This window comes from Podarcis bocagei (assembly GCF_964188305.1).
Source record: "Podarcis bocagei genome assembly, chromosome: 1".
Taxonomy (NCBI): Eukaryota; Metazoa; Chordata; class Lepidosauria; order Squamata; family Lacertidae; genus Podarcis; species Podarcis bocagei.
This window is the reverse complement of record NC_138125.1, coordinates 133680269-133697392: the sequence shown is the minus strand read 5'-3', so window position 1 is coordinate 133697392 and position 17124 is coordinate 133680269. Positions and strand designations below refer to the sequence as shown.

Sequence of the window (17124 nt, the reverse complement as noted above, 5' to 3'; positions counted from 1 at the left end):
CAGAAATAACCTAGAGATGCATTTTAAATAAAAGGACACATTCTATTCATGTAAATACACGCTGATTCCTGGACCGTCCGCGGGCCGGATTGAGAAAGTGATTGGGCCGTATCCACCCCACAGCCTACCCGTGCCCTACAACCACCAAAGTGGCCCAATAAATTGCTCCAGAAGAAATGCCACAAAAAATGGTAGACCATATTGTGAGAAAATTCCACAAAGATTTGGCCTGGTGGTGGGAAGTGATGAGAAAAAGAAAAATCTCAGAAGTCGTTTCAGAAAACTATCTTCTGGGAAATTTTACACTGGATATAGCAGATGTTTTAAAAAATAAAAATGGAATAGAATTGAATGGATGAGCAGCGGTGTGGTTAGTGTCTCTCCCAACATAGATCCCAGGCACTGCAATGTGATGGAAAGGGTTTTGGTGTATCACTCAAAGCACAAGGAGAAGTTTCTAACTAAGTATACCGAATAATAATAATCTGTACCAGAGTAATCTAAAGCAAATTGCTTCTTTACCCAACATATGCAGACATAAATGCTTAAAGGGGAGGGGAGAGGGAAAATAATTAATTATAAAAAGTGTCCGGGGAGAGGAAATGGATTGAAAAATTGACTCTGAGTTATAAAAATAAGTAATTTTGGCAAACTTGCAGGAGGCTTATTATATTAAATAAACATTATTACAGCGAATGAGTTGGGGAGGGTTATGAAGTCTTGGGGTTGGCAGTAAGCGTTCTCTCCTGTTGCCTGAGGCCCCAGTCATCCTCAGATATTAATCTTCTAAAGTACTCTAAATGCTGAAGAGATAAACACTTGAAATATGAAAATGTTTCTCCGACCCCCTACCCCCACAGCCATAGACACAGTGACCCTGTGTCAACCCGAGATATTTGCTAGATGCCCAGACATCCTGTGCTTCTCTCTAAACCAGGTTATTCTGTAAGTGATACGGTTGCTTCAAGGCTTAGCAGCAGCAGCAGCAACAAGAACAGAGAAAAACGTGGGCAAGAGTCAAGGCCAAGCCAGGAATGTGTGTGTTTTGTTACACACATACTCATCGGTTTTGCTATCAAGAGGGTGGGGACGGGGGACTATGAAGCAGAGGTGGAATAATACTTTTATCACCAAATAAACTGTGCAAAGGACACACAACGACCTCCCCACATTCTGGTACTTAACACCCCTCTCCAAGCCGACCTCCCCACATTCTGGTACTTAACACCCCTCTCCAAGCCTAGCTCTGAAACTACTGGGGTGGGGGTCTTTAAGAAGCAGGGCATGGAGGATTGGGGGGGGAAGCAAATTTCACTTCTTTCCACTGAACACACTTAATTTAGTGTTAAAAGTAGTACCCCCCCACAACAAGCATATATGGTTTCACCCTTCATGAAGGTTGTAAGGGAGCCATCTCCATGCGACATTTTGAAGCATACAGAGCAGTAAGCATTTTTGTTGTTGTTGTTTAGTCGTGTCTGACTCTTCGTGACCCCCTGGACCAGAGCACGCCAGGCACTCCTGTCTTCCACTGCCTCCCGCAGTTTGGTCAAACTCATGCTGGTAGCTTCGAGAACACTGTCCAAACATCTCATCCTCTGTTGTCCCCTTCTCCTTGTGCCCTCCATCTTTCCCAACATCAGGGTCTTTTCCAGGGAGTCTTCTCTTCTCATGAGGTGGCCAAAGTCTTGGAGCCTCAGCTTCAGGATCTGTCCTTCCAGTGAGCACTCAGGGCTGATTTCCTTAAGAATGGATAGGTTTGATCTTCTTGCAGTCCATGGGACTCTCAAGAGTCTCCTCCAGTACTATCATTCGAAAGCATCAATTCTTTGGCGATCAGCCTTCTTTATGGTCCAGCTCTCACTTCTATACATCACTACTGTGAAAACCATAGCTTTATAGCGGCATATATAAAAACAGACATGGACATAAAGCCATGTTGCGCAAATTGGTTCTTTGTATAAATCTTTTCATAGAAAAGACATAGGTGGCAACTGTCCCAAAATCCCAATTATTCAGTTTCCTCTACCAACGTATTGGATGAGTGATAATTTTGTATGACATATTTTGACATGCACGAGCCTTAGAAACCTCTCCGGGAAAAGGTTAAGTTGGAAAGGATTGGAACAGAATGTCTGTATAGAGTTCTTCCCTCCCCTTGCCCGAGGCTCTGATATTTCAATTCAACACATTCAATTCTGCCCTCCCCCCAAGATCTCCAGAACCAGATCCCAGATTCACCTGGAAAGTCGATCACCCAGAAGCAGTGGGGATTTAGTTAGAAAACAAATCTTTCCTTTAACCACCGTGAAAGGGAATTCTGTGCTCAGTGGCATGTCAAGCTGTGTTCCGGTTAGGAGTTACTCAATGAGAAGGTCAGACAAGCTTTCCTGAGACATATCTTCCCACCGCTGCAGGAGAACATAATAGGGGGTTTGGGGCACATTCACGAGGGGAGAAGATGAGAGGCCGAACAGTCCAAGGCCAGTCCCCCAGAACCTTCAAAATCTTCTTCAAATGCACTGGGGTTCTTTGGCAGATACCGTATTTTTCGCTCCATAAGACGCACTTTTCCCCTCCTAAAAAGTAAGGGGAAATGTGTGTGCGTCTTATGGAGCGAATGCAGGGGGGAGGCAGGCAGGAAAAGCCCCCAAGAGCCGCACACAAGCTCTGTGCGGCTCTTGTGGGCTTTTCCCCAGGAGGTAGAAGGGACGAAGCCAGTCAGTTCCTTCTCCCTCCTCATAGAAAAGCCCGCAGGAGCTGTGCGCTCCTTAAAGGCTCCTGTGGGCTTTTGCCGGAGGTGGGGGAATTGCCATAGCCGTGCGCAGCCTCTCCCGGCAGGAGAGGCCGCGCTCGGCTAAAGAGGAGGCCAAGACAGCCAGCGGGATTCATCTGCTCGCTGTCTTGGCTTCTTTGCTCTTTGGGGCTGGGGGGGGGGGTTCTTGATTTCCCCCTCTAAAAACTAGGTCCGCCTTATGGTCCAGTGCGCCTGACGGAGCGAAAAATACAGTACTTAAGAGCTCATGCACAAGAAATGTCGCATGAAAAGTGTTCCTTGAAAACAGAAAGTTTGAAACGCACTGCTGCAAACAAAACCGCCTAACCAGCCAAAAGTCAAATTAATCAGAAGCGCTCTCCTTTATATACAAAACACACGTTCCCTTATTTCTGATCCGCCAAGCAGGAGGCGTTTGCTATCCTTCCTTTCAAAAACCAGTCTTGTTATCTCCCACCAACAAACAGCAATCAAGAAGAAACATCAGTCTGGTTTTCAAAAATGCTGCCTTTTTAGTCAAGAAAGATCCACTGGAAAACTGAGGGGAATGAATTGGGTTCATCAAATTCCCACACTCATCACATACAGATGTTACAATGATCAGTACTAGCGTGTGCAGGCAGCTGGCGGGTGTGTGTGTGTGTGAAATTAAGCAGTGTGAAGGATTTCCCTAAACAGCAGGCCCACTCCTAGTATCCTTGGATCTGTGGTGTAAAATCTTAATGCATGTCTATGGAAACTAAGCAAGTCCAGGAAAGCATTTATTTGAAGCTAGCAAACCTCTCCTGTTCTTTCCAGGTCCCATTTTGGAAGTTTGCGGAAGAGGGGAGCATCCGTCTAGTCTATTGCAAGAAATGGCACCTCTTGGCAAAGCTGGGTTTTCCTCATTGCGCTAGAACTCATATTGCAATGGCCTTACTACAAACAAGAACCCAGTACTTTAGTTCTTTTGCCCATGAACCCGTGCCTCTGTCTTAGAAAAAGCATAACATCTAATGCTAATTTCAGGAGTTTAGTCCTCACCCCCCTTACAGGCCCATGTTGAATTCCAGGCTTAGGGATAAATGTACAATCACATAGCGGAAAAGCTGCCCGGTTCCAATTTAGCAACTACAGCTGGAGAGAAGATACCAAAGGAGTTCAAATAACCGTGCCAAGTCCTGTGGCCTGAGTTAGGAAGTACGGGCCAGAGTTGCAAACTCTTCTAAATATTGGGAAATCCAGAGTGAGATATTCCAGCTCAAAGCTTTTCCAGAGCCATTTCAACAGAAAAGGAAGATTGTTCGTTTTCTTTAGTTAGGAGAATACCACCATTCAACACGCCAGGTCAGGAAAGACTGCATATTATATTAAATTGAATACTGCTTGATGACAAAAGCACCATGTATGTGGACAGCTCACATATATCACAGTCATCTCTTTGACATGCAATGACTTAACTTGCAGCAAATTTGCCCATGTGTCCGTATTCACTAATGTGATTTCCTGGGAGGGCTGTACTATGTATCCCCCCCCCCAACATATAAAACTGAATGACAATCTCTGTCTGAAAGCAGTGTGGCATCTCTTCAACCACATAATAACTCAGAATCCCTATTCATAGAATTTTAAAGGTATGTCATATTTCAGGAACTTATTACTTGGTTCCATAGTTCGTGCGTCATGCATTTCTTCCTTCTGGGATTACGTGAATTGGCTTACCCGGATAGGCCCCAATGCCTGGTCCTGAATGGCCAGTCCAGGTGTTTCTCGAATGAGAAATCCATGTAAATCCTGTCGATGTGTCGTGAGTCCAACCACAAATATCTCCAGGAAGATCAAAGTTGCAGTTGAATCCCACAGGGATCTGGAAATCTGGTAACAAGAACAGAACAACATAAAAACAGGATTAAAGGAAGGCCAGTCACAGAGAAATGCTATTTAATAACTAACATAGTTGGCAAACCATAAATAGCTGAGGAAGTATGAAGTCTCTGCCATGTGTGCTTGCATGCTCTCTTTCTCTCTCATGATACTTTTAACATGTCTCATGTTTCGACAGCTTTGGGAATCAGTCTTCTGTTCCAAATCATCAAAATGTACATGCCCATATCCCTCAGCTAAGTAAATATAAGCAAAAGCACCAAATGTTTCCATTCTCTTCTTATCCTCCAGAAAACCATACCCTTCAAAATGTCAAGGCTGCTCTCCAGCTGCCCTCCACCACTCTATTGTGGGGAGAGAGAGAGAGAAGAAAGGAACAGCAAGAAGCCTCAGTATTTCTGATTATTGAATAATGACCAAAACACTAAGATTCTAGCCCAAGATGGTGGCCTGAACAGTAGCAATCTTTGGAGCTCTAGAATCCTTCTTGCTTCCTCGGTACCAGATCCTTTCTTGGGGGCGAATGTTCAGTCATTTTCTGCTCATTTGATTTCAGAACTGTCTTTGCTGTTTCTGTTTCTGCGTTCTGGTCTTCTTAGTCCACAAATCAAGTACGCAGAGCAGGACTAAGAGACAGCTAGTCAGATTGTGAAGAAGGCTAGGCATTCAGAGACCTTGCAAGATGAAAAAAGCCAATGCAATTCTGGGCCTCATCAATGGGAGTATAGCATCTAGATCAAGGGAAGTAATAGTGCCACTGTATTCTGCTCTGGTCAGACCTCACCTGGAGTACTGTGTCCAGTTCTGGGCACCACAGTTCAAGAAGGACACTGACAAACTGGAACGTGTCCAGAGCAGGGCAACCAAAATGGTCAAAGGCCTGGAAACGATGCCTTATGAGGAACGGCTAAGGGAGCTGGGCATGTTTAGCCTGGAGAAGAGGAGGTTAAGGGGTGATATGATAGCCATGTTCAAATATATAAAAGGATGTCACATAGAGGAGGGAGAAAGGTTGTTTTCTGCTGCTGCAGAGAAGCGGACACGGAGCAATGGATCCAAACCACAAGAAAGAAGATTCCACCTAAACATTAGGAAGAACTTCCTGACAGTAAGAGCTGTTCGACAGTGGAATTTGCTGCCAAGGAGTGTGGTGGAGTCTCCTTCTTTGGAGGTCTTTAAGCAGAGGCTTGACAACCATATGTCAGGAGTGCTCTGATGGTGTTTCCTGCTTGGCAGGGGGTTGGACTCGATGGCCCTTGTGGTCTCTTCCAACTCTATGATTCTATGATGCAGTGGCACTTTTGCAAACTATTGCTGATTAAGGTGTCTGTGTCAAATCTGCAGGACTTGGTGAACAGGTTAAACAACTGATATGGTAGAGAGGACATGGGGGGGGGGGTCAGTAAAATGGAGGCCACCAAAAAACCTACAGGCACATAACACTGCTCTCAAGCCAAGTATTAGGAACAATTTCAGAACTTGGGGGTTCAGGAGCAAGGAGAAGAAGGGAACGCTAGCAATCTTCTCTGTGAGCTCCTGACATCGCTGAATGATTCGCCTGAGGGCCTTTATAGTGAAGATTATCAGGTTCCGCGCTAAAGAAGATCGCTTAAAGTGTGCAATGGGTAAGGATAAACCGAGCACTGGCAGAATCCTGACCTCTCCAGAATACGTGAAAGAGTTAGTTGAAGCCCAACATATGAAGGATAAAGCTGGTTCCTATCCATACTTATGCAGGTATGTCTTACGTTAGTGAGAAATGCAAATGACTTGATCCTCCACAGATTTCAGGCTGGTTCAGTGCTCCTTGGTTAAGCAGAACATCTGTTTTATCTGCGTCAGCACTTCTGCAAGGTGTCTGCCTGTGTACATGGCAGGAGGACTTGCAAAAGCGATCCGATACGGGATAGAAAGCCATCCTTCAGAACTGGCCCTCCCATGAAGGATACAACTGAAGGCCAAACCAGATGTGTACTTGTTATGTAGCAGACAGCAGATGCTGCATTTTTCCTTAATAAATAACAGGGGTAGAGGACTCCAATTCTCACTGTGTAGACAGTGCAACTGAAGGAGATCCTCCCTGCCATGGGGCTTGGAGCCTTAGAGGGGAAAGTCTTCATTTATACCAACGGGGACTTCTTTTCCATTCCAATCTCAGTGGGGGAGTGAAGAGAGACGCCTCCCCTTACATGAGCTGCCTTCTCAGTGAGAATCTGAGTGAGAAACACAAGTTGTAGTTGCAGGCTACTTGGGAAGGACAAAAAAGAGAGTTCTACTAGGCCATGCTTGCAACAAAGCAAATAGCTCTCCAACACTGGAAATCACGGACCACACCAAACACAGAAAATGAGGTGCAATGCCTACCTAGTGCAAGAAATGAAACCCTTCCAACTCAAGAGTTTGGTTTGCTGGATTTGATATCCCGCTTTATCACTACTCGAAGGAGTCTCAAAGCGGCTAACATTCTCGTTTCCCTTCCTCCCCCACAAAAAACACTCTGTGAGGTGAGTGGGGCTGAGAGGCTTCAGAGAAGTGTGACTGGCCCAAGGTCACCCAGCAGCTGCATGTGGAGGAGCGGAGACGCGAACCCAGTTCCCCAGATTGCGAATCTACTGCTCTTATCCACTATACCACACTGGCTCTCAGTGTAAAAGACTATCTATCTATCATCTATCTATCTATCATCTGTCTATATCTATCATCTATCTATCTATCTATCTATCTATCATCTATCTATCTATCATCTGTCTATATCTATCATCTATCTATCTATCTATCTATCTATCATCTATCTATCATCTATCTATCTATCCATCTATCTATATATCATCTATCTATATCTATATCTATCTATCATCTGTCTATATCTATCATCTATCTATCTATCTATCTATCTATCTATCTATCATCTATCTATCATCTATCCATCTATCCATCCATCTATCTATCTATCTATCTATCTATCTATCTATCTATCTATCTATCATCTATCTATCTATCTCTATCTATATATCATCTATCTATATCTATATCTATCTATCTATCTATCTATCTATCTATCTATCTATCATCTATCTATCTATCTATCTATCTATCTATCTATCTATCATCTATCTATCTATCATCTGTCTATATCTATCATCTATCTATCTATCTATCTATCTATCATCTATCTATCTATCATCTATCTATCTATCTATCATCTATCATCTATCTATCTATCTATCATCTATCTATCATCTATCTATCTATCTATCTATCTATCTATCTATCTATCATCTATCTATCTATCTATCTATCTATCTATCTATCTATCTATCTATCTATCATCTATCTACCTATCTATCATCTATCTATCTATCTATCTATCATCTATCTATCTATCTGCTGCCTCTCTGCTCTAAATAAATAGACAAACAGATAAAGAAATCCCTGCATGTAGAACACTAGCACGCCAAGGAGAAGGTTAGGCTGAAACATGTCAATGTAAATTACCCAAATAATGTGGATGCTCCCAGACCATTTGATAAATGAGATTGGAAGGGAGCATTCTCTCAGAAGCTACTCAAGGCAATCTCTGGATAAGCTCTGGTCGATATAGGTTGAACATAAATACATCAGTCATCTTTTTTTTTTAATTTTTTCTAAGCAACCCTTAACAATACAGTAAATCAATGCAGCATTTTGTGAAGTCACTCACTCCTTGCCATTAAATAAGATCAGACTTCTGACCAAGCCTCTCTAGAGCTTCAGCTGTCACTAGTAATATCGTCCCGCAATCTTCAGCTTTCCTGGCTAAGAAGCTCGAGGAAAAACAACAAGGATCACTTAGCAGCAAACTCATTATTGACAACAATATAACTGGAATGGCCAGACTGAAGCTCAGGGCTTAGCTGTGCTCTCAAGAGCTTCGAACCTGACTCCTACCCAACTTGAGGAAGAAATAGTTCACGAAACAATTTGCTCTCTCCCAGCCAAGGAGAGGGTAGGGCAGGAGCCAGGGAACATGGTAAATTTTATAACCACCAGGGCATGGGTGAGGGCAGGTGCGTGGTATACTGCCGGGACCACATAACACCGGTTCTGAGAGATCTGCATTGGCTCCCAGTACGTTTCCGAGCACAATTCAAAGTGTTGGTGCTGACCTTGAAAGCCCTAAATGGCCTCAGCCCAGTATACCTGAAGGAGTGTCTCCACCCCCATCGTTCTGCCCGGATGCTGAGGTCCAGCACCGAGGGCCTTCTGGCGGTTCCCTCATTGCGAGAAGTGAGGCTACAAGGAACCAGACAGAGGGCCTTCTCAGTAGTGGCGCCCACCCTGTGGAACACCCTCCCATCAGATGTCAAAGAGATAAACAACTACCTGACATTCAGAAGACATCTGAAGGCAGCCCTGTTCAGGGAAGTTTTTAATATTTAACGCTGTACTGTTTTAAACACTTGATTGGGAGCCGCCCAGAGTGGCTGGGGAAACTCAGCCAGATGGGCGGGGTATAAATAAATTATTATTATTATTATTATTATTATTATTATTATTATTATTATTATTATTATTATTATTATTATTATTATTAGGGTGCCATTCCTCATGGCCCTGGCATGACAAAAACAGCATGTGTCCTGGCCCTAGGACTGGGCAAGCTCAGAAGAAGGAACGTGGCAAGACATATTGGTAATAACTCTTGTCAGGAACACTGTATCTTCCTTGGAAATGTGACCTGGGTCAGTGGAGGATGGGGAGCAAGAGACTCCCAAACTGAGCAGTGTAGGAACTGTGGGATCGTCGAAAGACGGGTGCGAGGTAGCAGGCCAAGAATCTGTGTTCACCACACAGGAAATGGAAGGAAGAGGTGGGGTGGGGTGGGGGGCGGAGGGAGGAAGAAGGGGCCCAAGAAACCCAAAGTTGTCTCCTGAGAAAATGAGAGGCACAAATACAAGATGGGTGACACCTGGCTTGAGAGCAGTACATGTGAAAAGGATCTAGGAGTCTTGGTTGACCACAAACTTGACATGAGCCAACAGTGTGACGCGGCAGCTAAAAAAGCCAATGCAATTCTGGGCTGCATCAATAGGAGTATAGCATCTAGATCAAGAGAAGTAATAGTGCCACTGTATTCTGCTCTGGTCAGACCTCACCTGGAGTACTGTGTCCAGTTCTGGGCACCACAATTCAAGAAGGACACTGACAAACTGGAACGTGTCCAGAGGAGGGCAACCAAAATGGTCAAAGGCCTGGAAACGATGCCTTATGAGGAATGGCTAAGGGAGCTGGGCATGTTTAGCCTGGAGAAGAGGAGGTTAAGGGGTGATATGATAGCCATGTTCAAATATATAAAAGGATGTCACATAGAGGAGGGAGAAAGGTTGTTTTCTGCTGCTCCAGAGAAGCGGACACGGAGCAATGGATCCAAACTACAAGAAAGAAGATTCCACCTAAACATTAGGAAGAACCTCCTGACAGTAAGAGCTGTTCGACAGTGGAATTTTCTGCCAAGGAGTGTGGTGGAGTCTCCTTCTTTGGAGGTCTTTAAGCAGAGGCTTGACAACCATGTGTCAGGAGTGCTCTGATGGTGTTTCCTGCTTGGCAGGGGGTTGGACTCGATGGCCCTTGTGGTCTCTTCCAACTCTATGATTCTATGATTCATTCTTTTTGCTTCCCTCGGAGTACGAATGCTCAGGCTGAGAACAATGTTTGAAACCTTCGCAAGGGGCAAGTTGTGGCTCTTGGCCAAACAGACATACTTTTTTTGTCTGCTGATTTCTCGCTTGGGGCCCCTGCGTATCTTTTTCAATGTAGGATAATAATACTGGCCCAGAAAATACCTGCGTTCTCCAAACAGCCATCACCACAGTCGGTTGCTTCTTCGTCTGTGGGAAACTGAGTGGTGGTCTCCTCACTCCTTAAGGTGGGCTTCAGAGTCTCCGCAGTGGACTTGACATCTGCATTTAAAAGAAGGCGGGGGAAGAGAGAGGGGGGGACAAAGAGTGATCATTTCACTGGATTCGGAAAGAAGAAAGCAGACAGGCTAGCAACATAGCACGCGGTTTCACTCACTTGAGAGAATGCAGCAGGGAATGTGTCCAAACCCCAGTCATGAGGCCTTTTGTTTACAGAACAAAAAACCCTCTGTATTTGTAAAGTTCTTAATTACACAGTCATACACCGGATCGTTATGCTAAACTGTTCCTCAGAAAACCTTTGTTGTATGGAGCGCAAAAGTTCATCCTCGCTTTCTGCCTGTGGGTGGACGATGCAATCAGAGGGTTCTACAGTAAAAGGGTCGATGTGGTTTACCTTTGAGGAAAAGTCTTGCCTTACACAGGGAGTTGGGAAAAGATCAGTTTTGCTTAATTGAATTGCCAGTCAGCGAGCCTCAGGACCCTAATTTGCTGTCCTGGAGGTAAAGCCCAAGACTAGTCAGTTGCTATGGGCCTAAGCACCAGCTGTTCTCTGCTTCTGTCAACACCCCAATCCTTGAAACCGTATTTCCTTATGGCACTCTGCATCTCAAGCATCCTGAGACAGTATATTGGCAAGAACTGTTGCACTCATGTGAGGTATGAAGCAATGGGAAGAGAAAGAGGTACCGTATTTTTTGCTCTATAAGACCCACTTTTTCCCTCCTAAAAAGTAAGGGGAAATGTGTGTGCATCTTATGGAGCAAATGCAGGCTGCGCAGCTATCCCAGAAGCCAGAACAGCAAGAGCGATTGCTGCTTTCACTGCGCAGCAATCCATCTTGCTGTTCTGACTTCTGAGGTTCAGAATATATTTTTTCTTGTTTTCCTCCTCCAAAAACTAGGTGCGTCTTGTGGTCTGGTGTGTCTTATAGAGCGAAAAATATGGTAGATATTTAGAGGACCAGTTGCCAAGAACTGAGGTGGCCATGATTCTATGCAGACAGAACAAAGAAGTCAATGCCAGGATTCTGCAAGGATATCAACAAAAGGAGTGATGTTGATCCCAAGCACAGGAAGCACACCGTGGAAATAGACCAGAACTAAATTTTAACCGTCAGAATAACGGATTCAGACTCACAGCACTCGAGTCATGAAACTTAACAGAAAAGCTTCCTTATGTGCAGGATAATAAGGTGAGGGAAGAAAAGTTTCTCACATGCCACAGATGTCAACATGGCTCAAGTCCCTTGTAAAGCTTGATTTATGGATGTAGAGGAAATAAAGAATTCTTTCATGTTTGGACTCCAGTGGACAACAATCTCCTTTGTACTTAGGTTCCTACTGATTTTGGTTTGGGTTTTATAAAGCAAGGAGGTTTGCTACAGCTTCGTGAAAATTGAGATCACAAGGCAACACATTCTTTTCCCTTCTTTACAGAAACGAGACATGGAAAAGACCGGCACCCACATAAACAGCCTGAACATGGCAATGTAAAGGAACAAGTCACTCAACACCATGGATGATGCAGCTACAGAAGGGAGCAAAAGAATTCCTAGTGTGCTGTGACTCTTTGCCGAAACGCATCTGGCTTCACACTTCAATTGTGAACTTTATCCCACTGCAACTTTTAAAAAAAGACCCCATTAAACTACCTAATGGCAGGTGTCATGGGCAATTTAAGCCACAAATGAATGAACAGTAACTTATATTACAGGCACTTACTGCTTCACTTAAGGAGAGAATTAGGCTGGAAGAGCATTTTGAAGAATCTCATTATGCTCCCAAGCTTAGAGGAAGTTGGTGTGATACAAGACCGTTCAAATGCAATGCCAAAACAAACATCAAAGATGTTGTGATATGGAAACAGGAATTCTGAACTAAGGAAACACGAATTCTGTGAAAGAAATAGACTATGAAAATCAATGTGCCTGGTAAGAGTTTCATTGCTTTGCATAAATGCGTTCAAGGCTTTTATCGTGTGCTCAATTAACTGAGTTTTTGCATTGGTTTTGGGACTGATGAAAGGGAGAGAGACGTATGGGCTAAGTCAGAGGCAGGTGGACTTTAAGGAGAGGAGAATACACATGAGCCATGTGGGTCAAGTGAGAGAGTGCACTGCAGACAAGTGTTAGTAAAGCACCCATCTCATTGCTTCATGGCATGTCCAACGGCTCAGCACATGAGATGAGTGTCAGGTCTACTTTGCCCAAGCATACGCAAAAGATTGCGTGAATACGTCCTATGACTGGAAACCAGGGGGAGATAAACAATACACTGACGTTTTGTTCCTTGAACATTGAAGCCATTATCAGATATTGCCTGCACATTTTCACATATATACCCACCACCATGAAATAGAAGAAATCTGGGATTGCTTGTTTTTTAAAAAATGGAAGCAGAGATTCTTAAGAATCAAAATCCGGCAGCAGATAAAACACTTTTCATGGGAGTCTGCATGAAAGAAGCTGGCAAACATTTCACTACTAATTTCAGGTTATCATTAAATAAAATTGAAAGCTGAAGAAAATTGCTTTAAACACCTTTCCTTTAGCTTGGAGATTCTAGACCTTCGCCGCTAAATAACCTTCCAAATAACCTTCAACCCTCTCCTCTGGCTTTGGGCAGAATACTGTGCAACTACAAACTTGCCAAAATTACAAGGTCAAATCTCTTACAGTGCCATCAAACTCCAAAGGCACCTGAGAACAGGTTACATGCAAGGAATTGAAGCATTTGAGTACTGAAAACTCCCAGGGAAAGCAAAAAGTCCAAAGCTGAGTCAGATACAGTAAACCGTTTCCTCTTGTGCACTGATTTACAGTAGGAACACAACTGTGTGAGAGATCTTTGAACAGGAAAAGCCACACACTGTGCTGGCATCCTCTGCCGCTGTAATTTTAGAGTCGCTCCAGTGTATTGCATGGTCAATAGAGCTGTACAGGTTTCATGGCAGAATAAAGCAAAATTGCTCCAGCAGCAGGACAGGCAACATGCTCTAGGAATGAAAAGTGAGGGAAAGGTGGCCTCTCTCCTGCCGTGCAGTGTGTGTGCTTGCAAAAGGCATCTGTGGATCCTGTTACAAAGTTCTGCAGCAATGGGAACCAGATGTTTGGAAGTTCAAAGGAGGGAATACCAGTCACGAGCTCGTGTTCGTCAATCTTCAGAGGGGGGAAAATGTTGGCAGGTCCTTGAGACAAGCCAGCTGTTGACCTACTGCTTCAATTCCACCCCCCAGTACCAGCCAGTGAATTAGGTCCTGGACTGGGGGTTCTCTACTGGAGCTACTTCAGCTATTACTTCTTGTCCTCAGGAACAAATGCCTGTGCAAGTTCACATATTTGAAGTGGTCATTTATTGCGTAACTGAATCAATTAGTACTACTTGTCTTTGGCAGCAAAATGAGGCCTGAGTATTGCCATGTTCCTCAACACCAGGCACCTCCAAACTTGGCCCTCCAGCTGTTTTGGGACTACAACGCCCATCATCCATGACATCTGGTCCTGTTAGCTAGGGATGATGGGCATTGTAGTCCAAAAACAGCTGGAGGGCCGAGTTTGGGGGTTCCTGCTCAACACCTAGCACTGTGCTGCACATATACTGTAGTAGTAGATATTAAAGTGCTGATATTTGGAATTCACAATCAATTTTTGCAGGGGTTGGTTAAGTTGGTTAACAGGCCTCATAATGTGAGGGGTAGGTATGGGTGACCGAAAGGCAAAGCATGAGGTCTCCACTTGGTGACTCCACTTGGGGCGCAGCTTCATTAAACCAGAAGGGAGATGACCACTTCTCTGTACAAGGGCATAGTACTAATGGTGTTGGTAAACCTGTGGCTTGGCTGTACCGCTTCAGGTTGTTGCTCACTTGACTGAATTGCTCCACATAAAACCCGTATTGCTAGTACATCTAGTTTTCCATGTTTGGGGGTGAGACAGAGGTTAAACAGAGGACCACTTGGTCCCAAATCTGATGCCCAAAGTGGTACAGTCCAGACACTGGGGTACCACTCCAGTGAGAACAAAGCTGAAATAGGAGGCTTTTTCATTTGCCAACAAGGTCTGTATAGTAAAAGCTATGGTTTTGAATTATGGTGCTGGAGGAGACTCTTGAGAGTCCCATGGACTGCAAGAAGATCAAACCTATCCATTCTGAAGGAAATCAGCCCTGAGTGCTCACTGGAAGGACAGATCGTGAAGCTGAGGCTCCAATACTTTGGCCACCTCATGAGAAGAGAAGACTCCCTGGAAAAGACCCTGATGTTGGGCAAGACTGAGGGCACAAGGAGAAGGGGACAACAGAGGACGAGATGGTTGGATGGTGTTCTCGAAGCTACCAGCATGAGTTTGACCAAACTGTGGGAGGCAGTGGAAGACAGGAGTGCCTGGCGTGCTCTGGTCCATGGGGTCACAAAGAGTCGGACACGACTAAATGACTAAACAACAACAACAATCATCATATGCCAGCATCATTTGCCAGCGCAGGGGGGAGCTGAACAGCAGCATTTCCCCCCACCCTCACCCCAAGTCTTTGCTCCACCAGAGTCCTCCATCCAATAATCTTAAAACAAGCAACCTTTATTCCTCTTCTTTTTTTTATTCTGCCTAACCTTCACGGTCTCATGACAAGCCCTGCCAGGAACTCTGCCTGTCCTCGTTATATCTTAAGGCTTTATTTACATATTTTGAAGCTTGTGAGGCAACTGCCCCAAACCACCCTCCCCCATTCATAAAGTGTTGGCAATGTGTTTGTAGGTTTCTAGGTAGGACCACACTTCTCTCTATCAGGGCAGCGTGGGAGATGCCCACAAAAATTCCTGAGCAAGAAGGGGCATGCTGTGATGTTAAGCCCTTTTAGGGTTGTGGTGCAGGCATTTCCTGTAGAATAGATAAAAACGGTCAAGGAGACTTGTCCCAGTAACGTGATTGTGAGATGTACAAAGAGGGGGTTAACCTTCTGAAATCCCTCTCCAGGCAGCTTATCAATTTGTGTTTAAAGCTTTTAAGTCTCCCGTTATTTTTGTGTGTGCGTGTTATAATTTGATGAATGCTTGCAGTATGTTATCTTGTACAGCTTAATTATTGAAAGGGTAATAGCAACTGAGTGAAAGGCTAGGAATGGACTCTTCCCTTTGAGCTTCTTGCAGAAGAAGCCCATGCAAAAAAGCTTTTTACAGATGTGGTTTCTAAATGGAAATCAAGCCTCTTTTACCAGTGACATCTGGAAAGCAGATTGAACGTTACGACGCATCTTAACAAAATAAAGGAGAAATAACAACTTGCCAGTCCTAACCTTCAGCAACAAAAAAAGAGATTTTGTTGTTGTTGGTATATTGTGCTTATTTTTGGTCATTTCAGATAAGCGGTGGAAGCTAGAGAGCTAAATTCAGCTGACAGCTCTCATGGGTTATAACTGCACATATCAAAAGGTAAAGATGAGCAGTTCTTTTATTTTTAAAGACTCTAATGGATGGAAAAATAACTGAACCTCAAGAACTTTCAGGTGCGAAGGCCCTGCACTGTAGCTCACAGGCTATCTGCCCCTAACAGTGAACTCAGGTGGTAACTGTCAACAGAAATGGAGTCCATGTTGGGCCACAGGGAAACAGGAAGGAGGAATCGGCACTTTCAAGGAAATGCAAAAGCATTCAAAGTCTAAAGTGGCGAAACCAAAACCATCTAGCTTGCCAACATGGTCTGGACCACATGGCCAGCAGCCATGGAAAGTTGAGTATCAGCTCAAAAATAAAAACGGAAATGGAATAAGGATTGGGTTATCCTGCAAGGCAGGGCTAGCTGGCTGGCAACTCTGGTCGGGGAAAGGACACACTGTAGATCCTGACCTATCTTCCTGCCTCCCCCCTCCCCCAAAAAAATTAACCCACAAAAATCATGATGGTGAGGAGCATAGAGTAGCAGTGGAGGTTAACAATACCCACTCTGCTTGGGTATTATTCTTCCACGTATTCAAAGAAGGCATGGAGAGCAGCACCCCAACACCAACATCCTATCACTGCCAGCGCCATCTCTTCCTGTATCGACCAGGAAGGTCTGATGGGGGATGAATTTGTGCATTTGGCTAAATTCTCCTCGTAATCAGAAACGCCCCCACAATCGCAGCTCCCAGCAGCAGGATGGATCATCTAGTCAAACGTCCAAAGAATTCCCATTCAGACCTCCAGCACAGAATGCGCCAGGCCTGAGGCTACAGCTGACCGGGACATTGGGAGCGGGACTGGTGTGTGTGTGAAGCTCTGCTCATCTCTCCATACGGACACGAAGGGCTAGCGTGTCTTCAGAAAACAGTGTGGCAAGTAGCTCTACTAATTATGAATTGAGCAGAGATCATTCACAAAGGAGTGCTCGTTTGGGTGAGCATCCTTGACATGACCCCCACAGCCCTTACAGCAGGCATCCCCAAACTCGGCCCTCCAGATGTTTTGGGACTACAGTTCCCATCATCCACTGGTCCTGTTAGCTAGTGAAGATGGGAATTGTAGTCCCAAAACATCTGGAGGGCCGAGTTTGGGGGTGCCTGCCTTACAGCATGGGAATTGTTTCCCCTATGCTTCCTTCCCTAAGGAATCCTT

At 44.6% G+C, this 17124-nt stretch overlaps 1 protein-coding gene across 2 annotated transcripts in view; it reads right to left on the bottom strand.

Moving 5' to 3' along the window:
- The window catches only part of NRP2 (neuropilin 2), a 259454-nt gene that overhangs the window by 90160 nt on the left and 152170 nt on the right, over positions 1-17124 (bottom strand). For both annotated transcript variants that reach the window (XM_081208808.1, XM_081208809.1), the window contains exons 11-12: positions 10462-10578; positions 4478-4630 (exon numbers count right to left, since the gene is read on the bottom strand). In XM_081208808.1, the coding sequence (XP_081064934.1) occupies positions 4478-4630; positions 10462-10578 (270 nt within the window). The remainder of the gene's footprint in view (positions 1-4477; positions 4631-10461; positions 10579-17124) is intronic.